This window comes from Opisthocomus hoazin, chromosome 13 (genome assembly GCF_030867145.1).
Source record: "Opisthocomus hoazin isolate bOpiHoa1 chromosome 13, bOpiHoa1.hap1, whole genome shotgun sequence".
Taxonomy (NCBI): Eukaryota; Metazoa; Chordata; class Aves; order Opisthocomiformes; family Opisthocomidae; genus Opisthocomus; species Opisthocomus hoazin.
Window position 1 is genome coordinate 21,006,357 of NC_134426.1, and position 14,268 is coordinate 21,020,624.

The 14,268-nt window shown below is 48.4% G+C and overlaps 1 protein-coding gene across 21 annotated transcripts in view; it reads right to left on the reverse strand.

Moving 5' to 3' along the window:
• Nucleotides 1-7,368: 7,368 nt before the first annotated feature.
• Nucleotides 7,369-14,268, reverse strand: part of FBRSL1 (fibrosin like 1) — a 555,762-nt gene continuing 548,862 nt past the window's right edge. For 20 of the 21 annotated variants that reach the window (XM_075434576.1, XM_075434573.1, XM_075434570.1 and 17 more), the window contains 3 exons: nucleotides 13,666-13,749; nucleotides 12,417-12,657; nucleotides 7,369-10,350 (listed from right to left, as the gene is read on the reverse strand). In XM_075434576.1, coding sequence (XP_075290691.1) covers nucleotides 9,117-10,350; nucleotides 12,417-12,657; nucleotides 13,666-13,749 — 1,559 coding nt within the window. In that variant the 3' untranslated portion in view covers nucleotides 7,369-9,116. The remainder of the gene's footprint in view (nucleotides 10,351-12,416; nucleotides 12,658-13,665; nucleotides 13,750-14,268) is intronic. The other variant, XM_075434574.1, reaches the window with a different exon arrangement.

A 14,268-nucleotide genomic window follows, 5' to 3' on the forward strand; every position in this document is an offset into this window, starting at 1 on the left:
GTCCTCCCATCGCTGCTTTTGTGGTAGCAACCGCTGCGCAGAGATAAAAGCTCTTGTTTACCTTTTCTCTCCTACATTCCTAATCTCCCTCCGTGCCGGTCTCCCCTATAGTCCATCAAGCACTTTTAATCTCTAATTGCATATGACTGATGAGCTGAACGCCGTACACAGCGTTGCCAAGAACCGCTTTTTTTCAGAGCCTGCTTTAGCTCTTTAGGCCAGCCATAACACACTGCAGGACCATTAAGAGTTTATAGTTTGTATACATAACGCCCTCGGAGTACCAGAGGGTGGTTTATCCAAACAGAAAAGAATTGAGATGAATGAATGCAGAAATGACTTTTGGCCAGGAAATACTTTAATTTTAATTAGGGGGAAGGGGGTGAGAGAGGAATGAAGAGGCTTTCTTCTCTCACAAAAGACAAGACTAATGAGTTTACAGCTGCAGGCGCTGACCTTGGAGCATCTCGTATAATGCTAGTGCTGAAATGTTTGGATGTGATGTTGGACCCGATAACCTTGCTTCTAAAAGGAAGACATAAAGGGAAACGGCTGAATGGGGAGGGATTCATTTCATGGGGATCTAAGGACGTATTTATTTATTTTTCCCGCTCTCGCATTCCCGTTCAGCTGCCTTTGGTGACACAGCCGTTCAGCCAGCTGCTGAGCTTCCAATGGGCCTCATCTATTCTGCAGAAAAAAAGAGTCAGTTACTGCAGTTTTCCCATTTTTAGGACCCTTCCTCATGCCAAAGCCCCCTTCGCCAGCCCCTACCTCTCTGGAGCCCGTGACTGGAGGGAACGGGGTCCCAGAGCCCAGGGGAGCCCCAGCGCTGGGGAACTGTGCACGGGGGAAGATACAGCCAGGGCTTCTGATGCGGCGGCTCGAAATAGGCTGAAAGCCTGAAATTATCCCCACAGGCATCGCCACCCGCTTCGCTTGGTCACTGACTCGTGGGGTCTGAGCGCCGCAGCGCTGGGCTCAGTCGTCCGCAGCCAAGGAGGCTCCTTCTCCCGCCCCAGCAGCGTCGTGGCACGAGGACCCCCGTCCAGGCGCAGCGCGGAATTGGAGCCGCCCGTCCACAGGTCACGGGACTGACCCGAGCTGGCAGCGGGGTCTTCCCGCGGAGATGCAGCCCTGGGCCTGCCGGGGTCTTCCTCCTGCTCCGGAGCATGGCCACCGGTGCGTGCCGAGGCTCCTGCCAGGCTCAGCCATCCCACGGCACCGCGCTGACTGCACAAAGGGCGCAGCGTGCACATCTTCCAAAAACTGCAGAGCTGCTGCTCCCACCGCCCTCCCCAGCCCAGAGAGGACGGCCTGGGTCCATCGGCCATAAAGTCTCCCAGCAGCTTCTGGGCACCCTGGCATCGCCTTCCTCCCCTGGAGCTCTTTCCACGGCCCCGTAAAGCGTCATCTGGCCCCGCAGATCCTCCCATGGTGGCTGCCATGCTACAGCCATGGCGATTATTAAACTCTCGCGCTGCAGCATGAAGCTGCTGTGAGCAGCCGTGGCTGCGAAGCCAGTTTTGCCTCTGGGGAATCGGCACCCCCTGCCCAGCTGAGTCGGCAGCCAGACGGGCTGAAACAATAGTGCAAGTTAACGGAGCAGAACAACCGTCGGTGTTTCCTATTAAAAGTATTTTTATGATGATGATTATTATTAATATTATATAGGGGCTGTAATTTTCTCCCGACTCCAACATCTCACAAAATAAACAGTTGCTGTATTATCCCCTTGTAAATGAGACCACAGGACTGTAAACTTTAATTTGTTACTTTTGGCTGCTCTCAGGTTTGGCAGACAATTAAACCAATTCATTAGTTCTGAGGCACATTTTTGGCCATGTCTGGCTGCGTGAAGTCATCCAGTGAACACGCTGGAGGCAGGCTGCAGAAAACCCATACAGTGTCTTTGCCACAGGATCCGTCAGTAATGGTACAAATAGGCCAGTGTGGATTTTGTGGACCGAGATGGGAGGGGGTCCGGTGCCTCCTCTTGCTCTGCCGTGCCCTGGGCAGGAGCCGTTGGCAGCCCAGTGACCCGACTTGCTGGCCAGAGGCACAGTATCGATCCTGTATCCGACCGGAAGGCAGCTGGGTCATGCCTGAGGCTTAACCTTTAAATTCTGCAGAGTTTGATCAGTGAAACTCCACAGGACACGGCAGAAAATGCTGAGCTCTTGGAAAGGCTAATGTGGCTGTGCCTGACCTCCAGAGCCAGCCCTGCAAGCTGAATTAGTTCCCTGCATAGCTGGACTGGCTTCGATCCCTGCGCTCTCAGCTGCAGACACACGGCTGGCCTGTCCAGCCCCGTGACAGCAGCGCAGGGCTTCCAGCCTCTTCAGGGCTACCAGGCGCATGTGCCGAGAGTTAAGGTGTGGGGTTTAAATGGAAGCCATAACAGTGCATTTTATGGCACTGTCACCTCCCCTGTGCGAAGGGACTTCATGCAAACCAGCAAGAAGATGAGGATCCCTTGCCAGGCACTTTTCACACTCTGTAGTTTCTTAGCCGTCCATTAACAGACCAAAAATCCCGAGCAATCTTAGATTTGGAAGAAAACCCCACAGAATTCCTCCCTTGCCCTTTGTTCATTCCCCAGGAGGTGCAGAAGCCCTTGGTGCCCGTGACCAAGTACCCATCAACATTATCAGGCAGGTGGGAAGGCGGTTGATCTTCGCAGTGGCCTCGGTGGTGGTGTGTATTGCTATTAGTGATGGAGATATGGCTGGAAATGTGCTCACTTATTTTCCCTCTTTCTGCTAGTCCTTTGTTGGCTGCCAGACAAAGTATGGCTGCCTGCATCCTAATGGGTTTTGTGGGAATCTACACACAAGTGGCTGAACGCATCCTTAAAAGCAGGCAGGAGGTGCACAGCTTGCAGCTCATAGTGGTGAAATGCAAAGAATAATACAGATTCCAGAAGGGAACCTGAAATGCTTTAGGTCCATTTTGTTCCAGCTTTTTCATTCAACAAGCCATTAAGGAGACACTCTTCAATCCTTTCATCCTCCTTCCAAAGCATCACATTGACCCCATGTCTCTGACAGCAACTCATCAAGCCCCCAGGAAGGATTGTACAGGTGATGGTGGTTCCTGCATTTCTGTTTAAGAGCCATTGACCTGGCTGAAAGGATGTTCCAAGCCACAGAGGTACATGGGACAGAAGAGGATCTTTGCCTCATGGTACAATTAAAAAAAGGAATTTCCAGCATCTGCACTTTGCTGGTACCATTAAGCCAGTGTGGAAGAGATCCTGACCCCCTGAGGCTTGGTCTCACCCAGCACAAGGCTCCAGTGTGGTGCTCAGCTCAGCTCATTCCCTCTCAAGTTAAAATTATTCCTTTCTTCTCTCAATAAACTGCCTTTCTCTCAAAAATCACTCTCATCTCAGGGTTTTTGGAGTCAAATTTCTTTTGGAGTGCTATTTTATAGCACTCAAAATGAAAAGACAGTTTTTTGAATAATGAAAACTAAAAGCTTCCCCACACTAGTTCCCCACCACTGCGTTTCTCACTGGCCACTGCTCTGAATTTGGATTTGCACAGAGTTCTCCTGTTTTGCAGTTTTCCCTGAGCGATCGCTCCGTTGCCGGTGCACCAGCTGGGCACTGGCTCTCTGTCGGCTGGAAGCGCTGCAGAGGCTGCCGTAGGGAGCGGAGTTTTTATGAGACGCTGGCCACTTCCTTCAGTGTCTAACTGGGTTTTTCTTTTGCTGAAATAATAATATTTATTAACAAAAGTGCTTTGATGAAACAGTGAGCAAGAAAAGCAGAGGAGCTAATTATGACTTCTTATATTGCGACAGCTCCTCTGCAGCAGAGCAGCAGCAGCCTGCCTGCCCTGGCTGAGCTGCAGCTGCTTCCTCGCCCGGTTCCTCCGGCCGCTGGCAAGGGCGTGAGGAGTGTGGCTGAGGCCGACACGGGTGTGAGCGGCACCCCGGGCTCCTTTGGGTGTTGGGTACACCCTCTGCTCCTCGAACTGCTTTTCGCAGGGGAGACAAAGGGCTTCACCCCGCTGCAGGCAGCTGCAGTCCGCTGCAGGAATTCGTATCAGGAGTTGGAGGAGGAGGATGAAGGCGGTTGGGTTTGGAGTCAAAAACCAAGTCCTTTATTTCTCTGCTTTCAGCTATTTATCAAGGCTCAGTGCAAAGGGCCTGACACCCGGCCGGCGCGGCCTGGCTGCTGTGATCTGTGTGACACGGCCACCGTCGAGCCGGTAATGAGGGACCTTCTGCTCCACAGCCAGCTGCGCAGCCGGTGCCTCCGCAGAGCTCCATCGCGGGAGGGACGGCGGGGAGTAGCTCTATTTTGACACATCCTCGCTGAATGAGGAAGAGAACAAGCAGAAAATGGCTGATGATAAATGCAGCAATTAGGGAAACTTAATGGAGCAGAAGGTTTTTTTGTGAGAAGACAAAGAAATTGCTGCGCCGACACCTGCGAGGAGGTCCCAGCCGCTAGGTAGGGAGGGCTCCAGCTGTGCCGCAGCAGCAGGGGTTGGGGTGAGGGGAGATGACCCTGCTCCTTCACGCACATCCCTCAAAGGCCTGGAAAAAATATTTTCCAAGTTAAACTTCAAAACACCATTTGATTTTTCTTTTTCCCCATTATGTTCTGAAATGGTAGCCTGTAATTTCGGCCCATTGCAGCCCTCCCCTGCTCCTTCCTTTTTATTCGGTTTTGTATAATACAGCGCTACTGGAAAAGGCGTTTTCCTCACAAAATATCGATCTCGATGATACGAAACAGCGCCGGCCTCAGCGGGGGAATGCTGTCGTGCCAGACCTGGGTGGACAGGAGGGGCCTCCCCGGCTGCCGCCGCTGCGCCTGCAGTGACGTCCTGCTCAGGGCCGGGTCCACCATCCGCCGCGCTCTTCCCCCAAAGCATCGAGTTTCCGAGTGAAGCCCTGGGCTATCAGCTCCCCAGGATTTGAGTAAAAGTGCTGTATTTCTTAGCCAAAGCCCCATTTCTCTTTATTTCCTTGGTCAGATTCTTCCCAAAGCAAACTGCTTGTGCAAAGGGACACCACGCAGCACTGGGGATAGCTCTGTAAAGGGGTGCGCAGGGAAAGACCCCACTGTGTCCATCACCAGACCATTACCAAAATCCCCCCGCAAAACTGCAACACAACCATTTGCTAAGGCTTTGGCAAACAGGAATTTCCTGAAGGAGGTAAAGGTTTCCTTTTTTTCTCAGTACGAGCCAAAAAACCCACAAACCTCGTTTTCCCCGCTGCCGAGGGCTCCTTGGCTCCAGCCAGAGCTGCGCACCACGGATTGACCTCTTCTCGCCCTGGCCTGCCTGCAGCACCGCCAGCGCACCTCGCTCTTGCCCAAGCTCTCAGGATATCGCGTTCCTTTCTAGCTGGCTTCATGTGCTTTCTGGACCCGGCCGACGCTGGCATCGCAGATCTGACAGTGACAGCTCAGACTGCTGCAGAGCCCTTGGGTTCCCCCGCATCAACCCTTTGTTCGTCGGGGCCACCAATAGCCAACTCTAAATACGGTGTCTATAGAGGCTGGAATGGACAATTCCCATGTGCTTGTCTTCCACAATAAAGCTTGCTTTTTACGGAAGTACTCTAAGTTTTTGTCAAAAAACAGATTTTTGACAAGCAATCTGAAGATTCATCACAGCTTTACAGATCGGCTTTTTGCTGCGTTCCACGCTCTCCTGGTTATTTCTCCAGTTTATTGAGCAGTCCAAGATGGCCTCTGTTATACCAAAGGGGGTGCACACCAAATCTCCTTCCACCGAGCCGCGGCGGCATCGCGTTTCGGACAAAAGACGCCAGTGCAAGGGCTGGTCTCCCTCCTTGCGCTCTCCTGAGCATCTTGCTAAACCCAGGCTGCCCGAGGCAAGCAATGAACCTTAACACAGCCCATTGCTCCTTCCCACCCCCTGCCATTTGTCTGCTAAATCCCACCCTTTGCTGGCGACTGAGGGAAGTCTCTAGGGAGACGGACGAAAGGAGAATAAAAATGGTAAAAACTGCATGAAATGAAGGCTCAGCAGTGGTAGGAATGCGTAAAACCCAGGAGTCCTTCTGTAACAGTTCTTTTTAGCAGAAGATGGCTCAGCTGGGGTGGCTTAAAGGAATAAGGCTGAATTAATTAGTTTCTGTGTTTAGGTAATAATACCATTAATCATGATGAACCCTTTCTTGAGAAGGCTGATACTTGGCACCGCGTAATTCCGCAGGAATCCCACTGTAGCGCAGCGTTATTGATGGGTCATCCTCGGAAAGCGTGAGAGCAATGCCTCCTAATACAGCAAATGGCAAACTGCTGAGTTTCTTTTAATATTCAGACTGCCACAGCATCACTCATGATGAATTCTCCTGGCACCGGTGTGGCTGCAATCAGCAATCCTTCAGGAATGCCAGAGGAGCATAGCATTGATTTAATGCTCACTTTTTAAATTGCACACAGACCAAATGCTTCCAAAGGGTATGGTCCATTCCGCTCACACATACCTGCATCGGGAAGATGCGGCTATGGACTCCGTCTAACCGAGCTCAGGGAGGTTTATTTATGCAGGTCTGCGTCAGAGGTGGTGTCAAGCAAGATGCTGTTGGACTACGGCACCGGGAGAGAACTACGGCCCCCCCGAGCCAGCATTACAAATATCTTTAGCAGAGTCCAACACTTCTCACTTCCCCCATGTGTTGCATGTTCCGCCGATTGCAGCTGGGAGAGCAGGTGCTGATTTTTAATGCCTATTTTGTTTTAAGCCTCCTTTCATCAGATTAAGGACCCTGCTATTTTATTTCATTTTATTTTTTTATGCTTGGTAATTTAGTCACACGCCAACTTAAAAACAGAAGCTGCAGCATGCTGTTAAAGCACCGTCGCCCACTGTTAAATCAGTTCCTGGGAGCGAGGGGGCTCGGAGCACGTTTCCATCCCCCTGCAGATGTCTGCTCCCAGCCTGCGGGAAAAGCTGGGGAAGGAAACGAGAACGCACGTGGGGAAGAGCGCTGGAGGCGACAGCCTTCCCGCAGCGACGCCGGCAGCATGACCCCCGCGAACAAGCTGCGCCTCGGGGGCTGTCGCCTCCTTTTCCACCCGTCCTTCCCCCAGCAGAAGTCGGTCGGAGCGAGCCGGAGGTGCCCCCGTGCCGGGCACAGCTGGCAGAGCCGGGGACCCCCCTCGTCCCCCCACGTCCTGGCGCTGCAGCTATCGCCTCCGAAGCGTTTCACGGGCCACGCTCCTTCCGCCAGGAAAGACCCACCAACAGAGCGAAATCCCTCTCCCAGCACCAACCCCTGCGCCGGCTGCCTCCTCCCCGCCGCCGAGGCAGCGTCGATAAACCATTAGCCTCCGGGCCAAGAGCGCTGGCTACGACACACAAACACTCCACTGCCTTTTTCATCCAAAATCAATGTTGTATTTATCTTCATTGATCTACAAGGAAACTGAATGTTTAAAATTACAGGGGGTGCAGGGGGGAGGATGGGGAGGGGGGGGGAACAAGAGTTACAGAGCCAAGAAAATAGTAGCGGATGGCTGAATTAACTAGAGAGAAAAAGCCCAGGATATATAAAACATGGACACTGAAAAATAAAATAAGGGAGGGGGGATGGTACAGCAAGTAAAACATGGCAAAATTTACATATGGATGAAAAGTAAAATTGGAAATAAAAAATAAATCATGCCAAAAAGCAGTTCAAGGCAGAACCACACTGAAACAAACATTTGCTTATGGTCTTCATGTACTATAGATAATATATCAGAATTTCTTTTTTTTTTAATCAACCATTAGACTTTTTTTTTTGCACTCCTAAAATTCTACTTTGTCTTGTATACAGATTCCAATAAGAACACTGCACAATTAGCACAAGGGGTCCACGGAAAATTGTCCTTGCTTGCCAGCGATCCTGCCCACAACACAAAAAAAGAGAAAAAAAAAAGGAAAAAAAAAATAAGGAAAGGGTCTGCCGCATGGTACTGTGCCAGTTCCATCTGCTTTTGCCAGCTTGAAAAGTAGGAAACCAAAATTCCCTTCCAGGAGCGTGTGTCTCTCTCTTTCCTTGATGAACTGTCCCTTGTGTTTGCACAAAAAACCTCAGTCTCTCTTTATTTTTTTTTTTTGTTAAACACAAGCATCCTTCTTGCTGCTCACATGCCATTGCCATTCTGTCTCCAGAGTTGCGAGTTGGTTGGTTTTGGGTTGGTGTTTTTTTTTTTTAAACCTTCCTCCCCCCAGCATCCACTAAGACCTGCCTCCAAGTTCTTGCATAGTTGAAGTATATATGCCGTACTTAGCTTTCTGAGTGTGAATTTCTGACTGTGACGAGAGTATGAGTTGTAACCATGTTAACAAATAACCAGAGTGGTTCTAGAAACCATTTTTATAAAGTCTACCTATGTTAAGAATTTAATATTGGTGTACATTTATATTAACAGAATATTTACAGTTTGTTTTCTTTGTTTTTTTGTTTGTTTAAAACAAGAAGTCAAAAAAAATTCCTCTTAAATTTCTGCATAATATAATAAGGCAAAAAACAAAGTTTTGTACATTATTATTATTATTAATATTTTAATATATATCTGTAACTTCGGTTCCAAAGTACCAAGGTAAGTGATCAATTGGCCTCAGAAGGGAACCTCACAGTGGACTGTAAAACTACAGTATTTCCATAAATAATACTTTTAAGAAACCCTGGGTATTTTTTTCTTAAGGATCTGAGGCCTTTAAGATGCAAATTTAACTAAAAACAAAAGCAAAATTTCTTCTTTTTTAAGTGAATAAAGAGCACAAAATTAAAAAAAATACAAATCCATTAAAAATGTTTCTCACATTTGGGAAAAAATGTACAAACTTGATATTTTTAACTTTTTTTTTTTAGCACAGAAACAAAAAACAAAAACAAAAATCAATACCTATATATTAAATTCCCATTCTCAGCAACCTTCTTGTTGGAAAGTCTGCAACCCCGACCCCGTTATTTATGGAAATGTGCTTAACTTCTACAAATTTTACATAAAAAAAAAAAGTTTACAGCAGTGCATTTTGTAAAAGGTTTGTTTTTTGTTTTTTTTTTTCTGTTTGCCTTTTTTTGTTTGCTTGTTTGTTTTATGTACAGGCGAGTTTAAAATTCACTGTTGGGGACTATCGTGCCTCTACTTCTTTGGGGTTCCTAGAGGGGGAGTAGTCCCTGGACTCTGAGTTTGTGAGTGGAGTAGTCCTGCGTGGGGAGGCAGGTCTGGTGCTGCTCGCTGGTACGAGGGGCGGCGGGGCGCTCAGCGCTGCGGTCGGCGGGTTCCGGTTCAAAATCCCGTTGTGCATGGCAGTGGATGGACTCAGTCTGGGGTAATGCATCCCGCTTAAATGAGGCATGAAGGATGGCACGTGTGCCAGGTGACTTTCGATGGGGGACGAGTGCAAGTGGTGCATTCTGGCACGCTCAAGTTCTTCCCGTAAGTGCAAGCGCTCCCTTTCCTCCACTTGCCGCAACCGCTCCTGCTCTCGGCGGGCTTCGAGAAGGTTTTCATGGTTGTAGTCGTGCGGCTCCCTGTCTCTATAAGAACGCTCATGGTCGTAAAATCCAGAGGTGGTAGGGAACCTATGGATGGGATCCGTCCGGAGCTGGAAGTCCATTCGACGGTGCAGGTCTAGGCTCCGGTAGGCATCTCGCAATGGGTCCCTCATTGGGTCCCAGGAAAATCCAGGATGTGGCAGCCTCTCTCTTCCTGACAAAGGATTCATGCCTATGAGCGGGGTCATCATCCTGCTGCGGTCCAGAACATTCATGTTGTTCATCTGGTGCACGCTGCCCATGGAGATGGGCATAGAGGCAGCCATCGAGTGAGGCAATGATAATCCATGCAAAGTAGGTGGTGGGGGATGCTCCACCGACCGGGAGTGCTGTGAAGGCTCAGACCCCACCACCAGCACATCACTGTCTTCCTTCCTCTCCTCTTTGACTTTGATGTCATTCTTAATCTTCTGGAGGTCGCTGGGAAGCTCTGTCTTTCTCTCCATGTCCTTGCTCATTAGATTGGTAAGCTTCAAGCTCTCACTTAGTGCAGGTTTGCTGTACGGGGATACAGACTGGATTACTGGCTTTGTGTTGTCCTCAGAGGGTCTCTTATCATGGCTTGGAGTTTCCTTCACTGGGGAACGGCTCTCTTTAATCTTGTGTTCTGCTATGGGCGGCTCTCTCAGCCGGTCAGGGTGCTCTCGCTCGGGTTCTTTGGACCTTTCCCTTTCACCGAGGCTAACCTGCCTGATGGGATCGCTGGAGGTTTGGCTGTTGCTGCGGATGAGATTGCTTATCTGATGTGTCACTGGAGCCGATGCCGGCGAGGATCGGTTTGAATGTCTGTTTTTATCCATGAGGTCTCTGTGAAGAGAGAGAACAGACATCCTTGGTCTTGTGTGAACAAACGCACAGGTGATGCTGGACACGCGCAGTGCTGTGTCTAGTTGCGTGATTCGACATCGCTCAGAAAGTGATCTGAAAAGCTCTGCTGGCGTCAGCTGTAGCTGTCATGCTACACTAAAAGATACGTGTTACCTTCCTTTACCTACTAGACAGAAAAAACCTACACGTTCACAAATCTGGGGACTAAACTGGGGATGCATTTGCAAGAACAGTATATTCACCTTAAGAGAAAGGCCACTTCACTGAGAAATGTAGGGGAAGAAGAATTCTAGACAGCTTTTTTTTAAATAAAGATGCTTACTGTGTGTTTATATATACATACTGCTGCCAGACAACGATCTTCTTGGCTGTAACACTCTTAACTCAGGTTCCTTTCCTAAAATATGGATCCAGGCATACAAAACAGAAGCCTACAGAAATGTATGCAGCTCATTCACGAGACAGCCTTGTTGACTGGAAGCAGCCATAACATGATGCTTATTTTCCTACGGAGCTGCAGTAGAGTTGTTGTTGTTGGCAGTTTTGGCAGGTAAACTAGGTGCTTAAGGAAAAAAATCCCCAAACAGGCCATGGAACCAAGTGATCGACTTCTGTTTCAAGAGGACCTGCTATGAAGAACAAGGGGTTTGATGACAATGTCAATGGCTTAGAAAGAGCGGCATGAGAGTGGGGTTTGTGTTTCCAACTGCATCTCCGTCTCTGAGCAAGCCAATTAGTCACAGTTACTCCCACCTTTTTAAGAGGGGAATAAATAATGCTCACCTTTTAAAAGCACTTTGCTCTGAATGAGAGACACTCTAAATGCAAAGTATGATGGTGTGATTGAGAGAACTGCTTTATGCAGCTGAGAGGCTCACTGATGCCGAAGTTTTATGCTGGGTTTGCTTTTGAGAGGCGTACAACCTGAGCGCTGAAAGCTGGAGGTGTTTTGGGGAGATCTCTGAGTATTTATCCCTTATGATTACATTTGCTAACCCAGGTTTCTTCCTCCGCAGTAGTCCTGATTGCTGGTCAAGGATGTGGTTTATTAAAACCACGCCCAAACAGGGATGCTGGGGACAGCTTAAGCTGAATTAATAGAAACGTAATAAGAGATGTTAACCCCTGTGTGAACACTCTTGAGAGTAAAGTAACCTTGGTTTGGAAATGAATTACACTAAAGCCAAGAAGGGAGCTTCCCATCTGAAGGACTATCCATGCAAGGGTGTCAGACAATTCAACATTTAAAGCAAGATGATATTCAGCCTATTGCTTCCATCTAATGTTGTTCACAGGCACTGCCTGAAGAGCTCATTAAAAGCACTCCAGGCAAACTATGAACCCCCTACCACTAGTCAGACACACACATCTAAGGCTTGCAGGCCGTTATTCCCTACAAAGAAGTAGCCTGTTGGAGACAACCGGGCTCTGAAATATAAAGGGTTTTATAGCTTCAAAATCATATAGCTAGAAGCCAATGAAGTATCTGTAGCCCAGGTGATACAGTGCTGTCATCACTAATGAGAGTTTGTCCACAATGAAATTTTTTAACATCAGTCTTGCTAATGGATTCATGCACACTGCTCCAGATACAGGCATTTGCATTTTTATCTCATTAATGTCCAGCTAGCATTCGAATTCATCAGCATATCTGTACATTAATGAGAACTACAACTGTCTCCAAAGGACCCATCACAATGCCACCTTCATGCTCTCAGAATATACAGCAATCCTAAAGCAGCTGCGCTGCAAACAGCCCAGTATACCCTGAAAACACAGCGACACGCTCACTTCCTCAGCCTGGTGCTTTTTATTAAGGTACTGGTGGGGACTGGCTTACTGTGTTCCCACAGAGGACAGACCCTAAAAGGCAAAGAGGTTTTTTTTTTGTTGCTAGTGCTTGTGCTTATCTGAGAGAGAGGCCTATCAGCTGCTTCACAGACAAGCAACGTTTTGCTCAGATTATTTTACGATCGGAAAAATTAGAAGTAGTATGGAGGAAAATCAGGCCCAGAATAAAGTGCTCAAAAGGACACGCTTCTTACCTCTCTTTGTCTCTGTCGTCTTTACTCAGAGAAAGATCCCTCTTCTCGGGCTCCCGCTCCCGCTCTCTGTCTCTGTCATGGTTTGTCACTGAGGAGCTTCGCTCAGAATCGGTGGGCTTGGGCCACTGCGGGGGTGTTGGGAAGGATGGTGGGGTCCGATGGAGTCTATTCCATGGCTCGTGGGGATTACTGAAATTCTGCAGGTTTGGGCCATCTTTGTGAGTAAAGATGTTGTTGTGAGCTAGAATAATGGCAGGGGGAGGAAGAGTTTAAAATAATTCAAACCAAATAATTACATATACATTTTTCACTATGCTAATCACAACCAGAACTGTCCTTTCAAGACTTTTTAACATGGAGCTAATGGTGAGGGGGAGCTACTAGCAGGTGGACACAGATACCTCCAACACCGGGTGTAAGATCCACCAGCTCTGTTAAGGCTGTGGGCGGAGGAAGCTTTAACTATAAATGTAACTCATCGATGACTGAAAACGCCCAGCTCCTCTTCTCCCCCCACCCCAGCAAGGGTTCCAGCACAAAAGCAGTATTTTTCCTCAGCTCCTCTCACTGGCAGAAACTTTAATTTGTGGGTAGTTACAAGCAATCAGCTGCCTGCAGCTGAGGACTCGAGGACTTTTTTGTTAAAGAAACCAGACTATTTGGTGGTATGTATGTGTGTGCATAAAAATAGCGCTTGGCTGTAGGCTTTTCAGAACAGTCACTTGATTTTCCTCCATCCATCTTCAGCTGATTCCTGTTGCACCATGAGATGCAAAAACATGCTCTCTTATATGTGGCTCTCAAGCATGTCTTGCCTACAGGTAACACTTTATTGAAGTAAAATCATTTTATAGAGGTAATTTCAGCTTCAGGCAATGGCTACAGAGGAAGTCTACATGCTGAATTAGGCGAAGTATCAATAGCTGTTCCACTGTGCATCTTCACTGTTGAAGGGCGTTACTTTAGATGCCCATAGGGACCCAGATCTCAGCGGGGTCTCGCAGCTCTAGGAGCACACAAGGTACCAACCTTCAGCAGGGAGGAGACGCAGAGCACAGCTAGTGATGTCTGCGACATGCAGAAAAGCTCCCACCGCAGAGACCTGGAAATCTTAGGTGCAGTGTTTTCAGATAGGAGAATGGAGGTTAGGAATTAAACTTCTTTAAAAACTACCACCAGCTGCTGTAAATATTAGCATGTGGCTTTTCTGGAAGGGATGTTTGTCTGCAGTAACCCAGCCAGTACTTACTCAGAGCATGACTGCCTAATCCTCCAAAGGCATTGCTGCCTAAGTTCCCAAGGCCGCTGAAGGTGCTTGACCTGCTAAATGGATCTGGAAAGGCAAACAGGGATTTAGCAGGCATTTAGCCAAGAATGTTGGAGAATGAAACGCACCCCTCCCCTTCTTAACGGTCTGAATCCAAGTAGGATTAGGCCAGACTTTAAGCTGATCCTTCTCATTGCAAGGTTCTTTGCACAGAAAATTCCCATCATGTTAAAACGGAGAAGGGATTCAGTGCTCACTCTGCAAACAGGTGCTGCAATACACTTTTGTATGCCAGTCAGAGGGGAGCTAGAAATTAAGGTCTAATAGCTGAAATTAGGGGGGCTGCTGCTGAGCTGTAACTCTCCTTCCTTATCAGTACTAATAGCAGCAGCATTGCAACCGCCTTGAAAGAAGAACCTCAGCAGGCTCCTCGGTCAGCGTGCTGGGGGGATGCATCGTTTCACTCTTGTTTCTGCAGACAACTTTCCACCCTCTACAAAGAGTGCATAGCAACAGGCCTAAGCTAATTGCTACAGGCATCCATCCTTACACCAGCTAACTCTGGCCTGTTTGTGCCAAAATCCT